The 10,186-nt window shown below is 29.7% G+C and overlaps 1 protein-coding gene across 5 annotated transcripts in view; it reads left to right on the forward strand.

The window, feature by feature from the left end:
• LOC140665799 (DDB1- and CUL4-associated factor 11) overlaps positions 1 to 9,878 on the forward strand; it is a 16,852-nt gene extending 6,974 nt beyond the window's left edge. For all 5 annotated transcript variants that reach the window (XM_072892355.1, XM_072892353.1, XM_072892357.1 and 2 more), the window contains exons 2-10: positions 4,614 to 4,707; positions 4,943 to 5,192; positions 5,347 to 5,499; positions 5,580 to 5,758; positions 5,844 to 5,936; positions 6,112 to 6,358; positions 6,500 to 6,652; positions 6,751 to 6,857; positions 7,387 to 9,878. In XM_072892355.1, the coding sequence (XP_072748456.1) occupies positions 4,614 to 4,707; positions 4,943 to 5,192; positions 5,347 to 5,499; positions 5,580 to 5,758; positions 5,844 to 5,936; positions 6,112 to 6,358; positions 6,500 to 6,652; positions 6,751 to 6,857; positions 7,387 to 7,530 (1,420 nt within the window). In that variant the 3' untranslated portion in view covers positions 7,531 to 9,878. The remainder of the gene's footprint in view (positions 1 to 4,613; positions 4,708 to 4,942; positions 5,193 to 5,346; positions 5,500 to 5,579; positions 5,759 to 5,843; positions 5,937 to 6,111; positions 6,359 to 6,499; positions 6,653 to 6,750; positions 6,858 to 7,386) is intronic.
• The last annotated feature ends 308 nt before the right edge of the window (positions 9,879 to 10,186 follow it).

The following is a 10,186-nucleotide window of genomic DNA, read 5'->3' on the forward strand; positions in this document are numbered from 1 at the left end:
TGTCTGACTCTTTCTAATGATTTCGTTATCTTTATCTTGTATATAAAAATTATACAATAATATTTATATATAGATATATATATATTATATATATATATATATATATATATATATATATATATATATATAAACATTTTGTGATAAATATTCAAAAGTCTAAGAATTGTCACTATCGATTTTTTTCCGCGCAATTGTGTCTAATTAAATTATATCATAAATACTTATTAAATTCGTAAAAAGCTTACCTCTTTACTGTTTATAAATGTTTGCAACTCCGACTGTGACATCGTTGTAGCACACTTTTTGCTCAAAGCTAGCTTAAGTATTTATACTCTGAAATAGAATTAATTATAATTATAATCAAGTAGGTGTTTGCAGCTTTGATATTTACAATTGGAAACTCAATTATTGGCACGTGCAAACAGAGAGTGAAAGTAATTATTGTATGCAATGTATTTTAATATATCGGTAGATTGTGTTTTAGGTAGATTATTGAATTCAATGGGAATTTTTGACGCCTATATTTTCTGAATTAAAACGCCGAGCTAGCTCATTATTTGACATCGATTTGTCGAATGTCAATTGAAAGCTTTATCAGGCTCAGCATTTTAAATTGAAATTTTCAGACTTAGTCTCTTAAATTGAAATTTTCTTGAAGTAAAGTTCACTCTTCAAATTAACAAAGGATAATATCCCGTGATTTCTCTGAAGCTCAATTTGAAGCAAGAGAGAGAGAAAGAGAGAGAGAGAGAGAGAGAGAGAGAGAGAGAGAGAGAGAGAGAGAGAGAGAAAGGGAGAAAGCTTTTCATTATTGACAGTCTCTCGAAAATAATTCGTATTACGAGATATTTTTAACGCACCAGCGGAATATATACCGTAAATTATTGCAATGAATATGTAATTAGGCCGCGATTCAAATTCACTGTGCATAAAAGGCATTATCGTGCAAGTACGATTTTCAGGATGCTCATGTCCGGAGAGTAGCAACGGGCGCTTCCGCTCGTATCGAACCATTATACAGATACGATTACGCGCAGGACAATCGGAAATAGCGACGCAATATTTGCTAACGCTATTAGGATTCTCCCGTCCATGATCGACAAGGCCGAAGGTGATGATGCGTCATCGGACTATGACAGGCATTCCTGAGGGAATGAGAAACTTGCTTTCTCTATATAAAGTAAACTATCAAAATTATCTCGCATTTTCCATTTTTAATGACTAAAGTCATTAGACAATCTGGAATCAATTTTTAAAGAAAAATTGAGAAAGGTCAGATTTTATTCCATTTTTCTCGCATTTAAATCAAAATTCTATTGATGTATTTATTAAAAATTTAGTTTTATCATTTACTTGACTTCTCTTGAAGTCGAAAAAAATTCGCAAAAATAAATCTTCTTTTTCTCAATCCCTTATTAAAAAATTATTAATGCTCCAAGTTTTCAAATATTGATTCAAAATTGGCAAAAAATGTTGTCATTAAAAATTGTCTTGCAGTTTTGAGACATTCTGTTTAAATGGTAAAGAAAATAGTTGCAACGTAACTTGAAAAAAAATCACAAAGATAATTTTTATATTACTATCATTTATGTTCACATGCACATCTAATTATCTAATTTACTGAATATAATAGATTCTATTATATAGATCACTAAATATCTGGTTATCTAATCTATTAATCATTAACCTTTGTTTCTGCGAGATAATAATTTTCCGCTCATATATCTTTGTTTATTCTATAAATAATTAAGGTGCAGATTTAAATTTCCTTCTGTCTACGTAATATTATATATACGATAACGAAATGACCGATTATATTTTCAATTGATAATATATTTTATTTTTTAAGCAAAATTCAACAATTAATTTTTTCGTAATATTTTTTTTTGTAGAGAAATAATTACGAAAAAACAGTCTTATTTATTTTTTCTTCTATATTAATCACGCAATTAATAACGAATTTAGTAAAATGTTAAGACTATCTGATAATATTTCCAAAATGTGATTAAGATATGATAAAGATGAAAATATTATTTTCTTTTATTTTGTAAATTAAATTTCAAAATGTGAATAAAGAACAGATACTCTATTAAAAAACTATGACGCAAAATAAAGGTAAAAATAAACCTTGGAAAATATAGTAAAAATTAAAATAAGTTTTTAAAAAAAATAAAAAACATTTTTGTGCAATAAATTTAAAATGCATATCATATTAATAAGCTATTATTCGCTTTTGGGCGCTGTATTAAATTTCAAAATATTAACCGAATATATCGATAAAAATATAATGACATATTGAAATATTGATCTAACCGCAAAACTAACCGCATCGTTGTATTATAATTACTCACCATTTTACATTTTCACATTGCATAGAGAATTTGAATTTATCGCTACAAATTGGATTCAAATTTTTACATTCGCCCCCCTTTTTCCCGCGCCACATCAATTTCTTTTAATATCGTTATCTTGTAGCCATAATTCTTCAGTAAATCATCTTTCACAAGTTTGCATGACCTTTATCTTAAACTTAACTTTCAAATACGCTTCTAAAGTTTGGAACAGTTACCGCAGTATATGCGATAATAAATACAATTCGATTTGCATAATCAGAGACGAAAACTTCTCGGGCAAAATTCAAGAGCACGAGTTTTCGCGAGATATTATTTAACGACAATAGATTGCAGAAAAGAAAATTCGTGAAATTGTTATGGATGAAAAAATTACAAGAAACGTCAGACGAAAAGTATCAAAAAATCGATTTGCACGAAATGCGTTTATGCGGAATACACTTACATCTTATGAAAAAAATATGTTAATACATTACACGTATACATTTCATTATTATTATTATTATTATTATTATTATTATTATATAATTTATATAACGTGCACAAGTGATATATCTCCGAAAATTGAAATGATATCGATGGAAATGTCAATAATTACATAAATAATAGCACTTGCTGTTTTAAGATCACGAACTTTTCAATTTCATTATATATTATTGTTATCAATTCTCAATCGAGTTAAACGTTGATTAATTGAGTCTCGAATGAATATGAATATCGATGTTGCAAGAAACACGTTTTATCGCTTCTAAAATTATAATTATTGCATTATTATTATAAATTGTCGAATTTGCATATGAAAGGCGACATTTAGCGATAGATGGATAAATGCTCGATTTCCGTAATAAATGCATTAAATTGTTTACAATGAAACAAAACCGCGAATCTCGAAATCACCGACAATTCATTTGAATGCCGATAAATGCGATACGCAAAATCCGAATGAAATATACATGCGAATTTATTTATATTAATAACAGATACGTTTAAGGTTAACGGCATAAAATCGCAAAATTGCTTCTAAATTGCGTGGGTTGTATGATTTGAAATTAACCTTGCGCTCTTTTAGAGACCAAAAAAAATGAAATTCAAAATGAATAAAAATGACGTATTGTTGACCAATATTCGCAGAATCTTTTAGAATATTGAGTCTTAAATAATTCCAGAATTTGAATTATAAATTTGTTACCTTGTTAGAAAATCACAATGATATTAATATCGATAATATATTTAATAATATTGTAGAAATATACGATACGGCTCAATGTATATGTATAATGAGAGAGAAAGAGAACGTACTTACGATTTTTATATTCAAATATGGCAAAGTGTGTGAATACCATAGACTTATGTAATATAAATAGACTGCGCACTCTATTGTTCCATCTTACTAATGTTGATTTCGAGTATCTCATCTTGGAAGAACGCAATTGACAAGCGTCTACTGTATTCAGTAATTCTTTTCGAGTAAGTCTATGGTAAATATTGGTGGGAAATTGATATAAAACACGTGCGATTGAAGGTGTTTATCTAACGTTTTCGAATGTTAATTTATGACCAATCAGAGCCATTCCTCTAAAGAATGAAATGCCTATGATTAGTTAATCTGTGTCAAACGTTATAGAATACATGCACGTGTAATGTCGTATCTACAATAAATATATAGTAAGCCTGAAAAAATTAACCAATTATATTTCATTATTTTTCTCGTATTCAATTGTGATTGGTCGATTTTTTTACGGCTCATCACACCTATCGCAGATTCGGTCTGATACGTGCGTCGTTGCGTAATACGCAGGCGCGGGAAAATATATTTAATACGTTTAATGTTTTGTACATACATACATACATTGTATCGCGTTGCGTTATATTTTCTTTTTCCCTCCCATATTAAACGCGCGATTGATCGCTTTCATATGCATCGCGTGATTATGCAAGTCCGTTTGTACGGGCTTTTATCGTCGATCCCTTTCCCGCGCTCACTGTTTTCCTAACCTCCCGAGCTGTCTCTCTCGCTCTCGAGCTACTCTCGCATATGTCGTCTCGTCACGCGACGCTTCCCGGTGATCGCTGATTCTCTCGCTGACCAAGGCCGAGAAAAAGCCGAGAAAAATCTTCCCTCCTCGCCTGCGCCCTGCGCAGGACATCATATTCGTACGCTGTACCTGTCAATCGTATAACCTAACCTAACCTAACCTAATCATGCCAACATCATGTGACATACATTTCGGATAATTATTTCAATATTATTTTCTTTTCCAGCTCAGACAGGATAGAAGATAGATCCGATGAATCCGAAGATGAACATTCAACCGCCACAAGACGAAGATATGTTCAAGATACAGCCGGGCTAGTAGTGAGTTACCTGCTGCAGAATAATTTTATTCTCGATTGATTACGTTGTTTGGAAAATATTTCCCCCTTTTCCACTCTATTTTCTTTTGGAAAGCCAAATACAAATTTTTTATATTCATCTACTATCGCTCTTTATATATTTTTTTTTAATTTTTAATTGATTACCTCATTTAATTTTATTGATTACATATCATCTGCAATTTGCATCACGCGTAACTTTGTGCAATACTTTTTAGGGAAATGATATAAACTACATCGTTAAACAGGCCTCTGGGGTAACGCATAGTTCTGATCAAAAGAATTTGTCCATTACACCTGTGATACAAAGGAGAGCCCTCAGACCTGATGGTTTTAACTCACATGAAAAATGTATATTAAGAAATAGTCTTTTACCGAATAAACCAGATGTGATAGCGAATTATAATTCTAAAGTTTTTTGCGGTTTATTTTCTAAGGATGGAAAGTTTTTCGTCACTGCCACACAGGGTAAATTCATTATTTATATTTATCATGTGTTATTTCATGCGAGAAGTCTTATATGCATTATATATAAATAAACTTGTTGTAATTGTGCAATTCTATGACTTTGCGATAAATTGTCAATTGCCGATTCATGTTCAACGTGTGCAAATGTTTGTAGATAAACGGTTGCGTGTATATAGCACACCTAAAGATAGATTTAATGCGATTTTACCCAAGGAAATCCAGGGACGCGACGTGGGTTGGAGTATCCTAGACATAGCATTTTCTCCGGATGGTAAATACTTCGCATACTCGAGTTGGTCAGAAAGTTGTAAGTAATATCTTATGATTACACGATGTGCGTTTACAGCTCTTTTGCAATATGTAATTTTCTTATATATTTCTTGACAGTATATCAGTACCCTCTCGTTGGGCGTAGAAGTGTAGAAAGGCTACAATTAATACCGACAACTCGGCGATTCTGCGTGTTTTCGATAGCATTTTCAAACGATGGCAAAGAGATCATCAGTGGCGCCAATGATGAATACATTTATATATATGATCGCGAGAGTTCTCAGCAAGTTTTGCGGGTTTGTAAAAGCATTATCTAGAAAGAAGAAGATATTTTCATGATCCATTACCATTGGTTTTTTCATTGGATATAAATTTTTACAGTTTCATGGTCACGAAAAAGATGTAAATACTATAGCCTTTGCCGATGACTCTTCACATGTTTTCTACAGTGGCAGCGACGACGGATTGTGTAAGGTACAATCTCGAGCCAAGAATTTTTTTCTCTTTTTCCCTAATGATATAAGTCGAGTATTGTGAGAGAGTGCGTTAAATATTAAAATATTCGATGGAACTGGCATTTGTTAAGATAAGCAATTATCCAGAAAGGTCTCTTTATATTAATCTTTATCATGTCTCTCTATCGGTTTAGGTATGGGATAGGAGAACAATAAACCAAAGAAATCCCTGTGCAGTTGGAGTGTTGGCCGGTCATAGCAATGGAATCACGTATATCGATTCACGCGGCGACCAACGATATTTAATTTCCAATTCTAAAGACCAAAGCATTAAATTGTGGGACATACGCAATTACTCCAGTCGTAGAGCTGCGCTAGCTGCTAGACAGTTTGTCGATCATGAAAACTGGGACTACAGATGGCAGCGTATGCCTGACATGAGTAAATTTTCATTGAATTTTAATAAAAAAGAAAAAATTAGGATAGCCAATGTTTTTATTTTTGTTATATTTACATGTTTTATATTATATTTATTTTTATTATATTATATACACATACATACATGGTATTTTGCTATTTCAGTAAGAGAACCACAAATTTTAGAGGGTGACAGCAGTGTTATGACGTATTATGGCCATTCCATTCGTAAGACTCTGATACGTTGTCGTTTCTCGCCACGAATTACAACCGGCCAAAGATACATTTCTACAGGAGATTCGAGGGGTCGGCTCATCGGTAAGTTTTGATCCTTCTGATTTATTGTACGATGTTGCAAAATAATCGCACAAATGAGCGACCTAGTTTTACACACTCTCTTTTTTACTCAATTCCAGTATACGATCTTCTAACGGGGAGAATAGTGCTCAATATAAGAGGTCACAGAGGATGCGTCCGTGATGTTTGCTGGCATCCTGATAATCACCACATCTTTACCTCATCTGTGAGTAAAATCATTGCAAAAATATAGATTGAAAAAGAAGTCAAAATTGTCGCTAACGAGTTCTTCTCTAAGATATGTTAATAAAATTATCTGTTGAAATATGTTTGAAAACAAAGGCTTGAAATATATTTCTCGAAATGTATGCAATTCTTTGTTTAGAGAATAGTGGAAGATATTTTTGTGCAATATTATTCAAGAAAATTTCTCGCTGTCTTTTCGGACATGTATAAAACTTATACTTAAAATATATATATATATATTAAAAGATATTGCAATTTAATTCACTATATATATTTAATCACTTTAAATCACTATATATATATATATATATATATATATATATATATATATATATATAGTGATTTAAAGTGATTAAATATATATATATATATATATATATATAGTGATTTAAAGTGATTAAATATATATAGTGAATTAAATTGCAATATCTTTTAATCTATCATCCAAAATACAAACTATTGTTATGGTAATATAATTATACTATTTATAATATATTTTATGCTTATAGTGGGATGGTAAAGTAGCTAAATGGAGCTACAGAGATGATAGAAATATCAATATGGATAATCAAGAAGAGGAATTGATTATTCCTAATGCTCCACTATTACGGCGAAGTGAAAGAATAGCTGGACAAAGAAGAATAAATTCATAATGCAATTGATCAGTATTTATAAAATTTTCTTTGTTATATTTTCTCTTTTCTTTTCCGAAGCAAATTCAGTATTTGATTGGTTAAAAAAGAAAAAAAAACAAATTTGCTTCAAAAAGCGAGGGAAATAGAAAAAACGGCTATCGATAACAGGTTTCGCTGAAGTGCTACTTTGGACTTTCCTAGCATACAAGTATTCGATGTACAAGACTGAAAATACTTTTTATCATCCGTGCTTATGTATTTTGCGGGAAAATAATTGTCATAAACACTTCGCGTCACTGATACAGATTGAACGAGAACACTATTACTCAATCTGTTGTAATGGCACAAAAACAATTTAATCACATGCTATGCATATCTCTTCCTTTTTTCCTTTTTACATCGTTCACAAGTGTTTATACTATAAAAAAGCGATGTATTTTGATTAAATCCTCGTCGTTTTTATGAAATCTTTAATGACTTATTCCATTAAATGGCACTTTGATTGACAATATTACAATCGGTTCTTTTTCCTGGATTGTAATTTTACTCAGACTGTTTAGACATAGTATTCGAGCTATGAGCAAACTTGTCTCCAAAAATGTTTTCCTCTTTTCAAACATACCTCTATAACTTAAAAATTCGGATCGCTCCAACATTTGTTTTTAACTGTGTAAATTAGCTTATTGGAAATTATTTTATTATTGTCTCAGGCCCGATTGCATCAACATTATTTTGGGTTTAAGCGAGACTTAAATATATGTCTGTCTTTATTCATTTAGAAAGAAAGATAAAGATAGACACATGTTTAAGTCTCACTTAAATCCAAAATTATGTTGGTGCAATTAGGCCTCAGTGATTTAAAGATATTCGAGATTGACATATCTTCCTCTAGTAACGAAACGAGAAAGAATAAACACAAATGAGAGAAAATAAGAGAAAGAGCAAATTTTAACATCAAAATACTGATTAGAGTGTTGTTAATGTTGGTAAAATATATATCTAACAATAAATATTCAGATAAAAATTCAAGCTCATGCTCACAAAAGAATAAAAGAAGGAATGATTTTATCATTGCATTCTGTGTATAAAGATACTAGTATATTTGTTTGCAATTGTAATATCATGGCAAAAATACAATTTTGATGCTTTCAATATTAAATGCGACATTTTGCGCACAATAACTCTGACTTCGATTAAAATTAAATAATTTTACATTACTTTTGATGCAGAATGATGTGTATAATCAAGGTAGCCTCGTTTTGTATTGTGCAGTACTTATTCTAAGGCCCTAAAACGTGTACATATATATATATATATATATATATATATATATATATATATATATATATATATATATATATATATATATATATACATACATACATACACACAAGCAATTTCCTTATTATATAACAATTATTTTAAAATGTCAAACAAAATGTCGTATTAATTTATACGTTTATATTTGAAGTAAAAATTATCTCAGAGGAAATTACTATTTAATAATTTTAAACTAACTGAACGTATTAAAATTATTAAAATTTTTACATTTCTATGAGAAAAAAAATCGCTCATGTATGTATGTATGGTATTTTAAAAATTAATTTAGTAACTTTATAATTTAATTTAAGAAATTAAGGGACTATTGAGCGATCCGTAATTTCGAACTAATTTGTTAAGCTGTCATAATTAATAAATATTTACATTTTTATCTAAAAAAATGTAACATACTGTTGGTTTAATATAATACCGATTATTATATGGCTTGGCATTTTAATATTACTAAATTCTTTTTCAGAATTTTAAATATTTTTTTATTGCGTTTTAAAAAATTAACTTAAAAAAAACTTTCTTTAAGTTAATTCCTTTTAAAAGTCCTTAAAAAAATAATTTTATTATACATAATATATTACACTATATATTTTAAATTTATACTACAGTCGGACCTCTTATCCTATGACATTTTCGGTCCGGAATCTTCCCTTTAAACCTCTGATCCTACGACAAAAATTTGAGAGTGGGGGTATAATTCCTCTTTCGCGGTCGTAGCATGAGAGGATTTTATTGTCGTAGGATAAGAGGTCCGACTGTATATTGTATTATGTATATTTGAGACAATTTTGTTGACAGTATGATTGATAATATTATTCTATTGGACATTAATATATAACTTCATGCATGCAATTACATATTACATAATACAAATCCAACATGCATAAAAAAGATAAAAGCGCGTGCAACTCGTACACGCGCTTTTGTTTTTTTGCAAGATTAGAACATTATGCATACAATTACATAATACAAAATCCAACATGCATAAAAAAAAGACTAGAAGATTATAAGCGCGCGCACCATTTTGTTTGTATTGTGTGTATGTATGTATATATATATATATATATATATATATATATATATATATATATATATATATATAGTGCTTATTTAATACAAAACTTTATTTATTATAAAATAATAAAGTAATATGAATTATATAACATACCAATCTTTTATTTTTTTAATTCGAATTTCAAATTTATTTTATGTTTTCTTTAATTTAACCAATTAAGAATCCTAATAAAATTATAAATTAATATTACTATACTACAGAATAAACTACAGAAATTAAATGAATGTTATTATTAGAGATAAACTTTTGCAGAATTATAAAATAATT

Source organism: Anoplolepis gracilipes, chromosome 5 (genome assembly GCF_047496725.1).
Source record: "Anoplolepis gracilipes chromosome 5, ASM4749672v1, whole genome shotgun sequence".
NCBI classification, from domain to species: domain Eukaryota; kingdom Metazoa; phylum Arthropoda; class Insecta; order Hymenoptera; family Formicidae; genus Anoplolepis; species Anoplolepis gracilipes.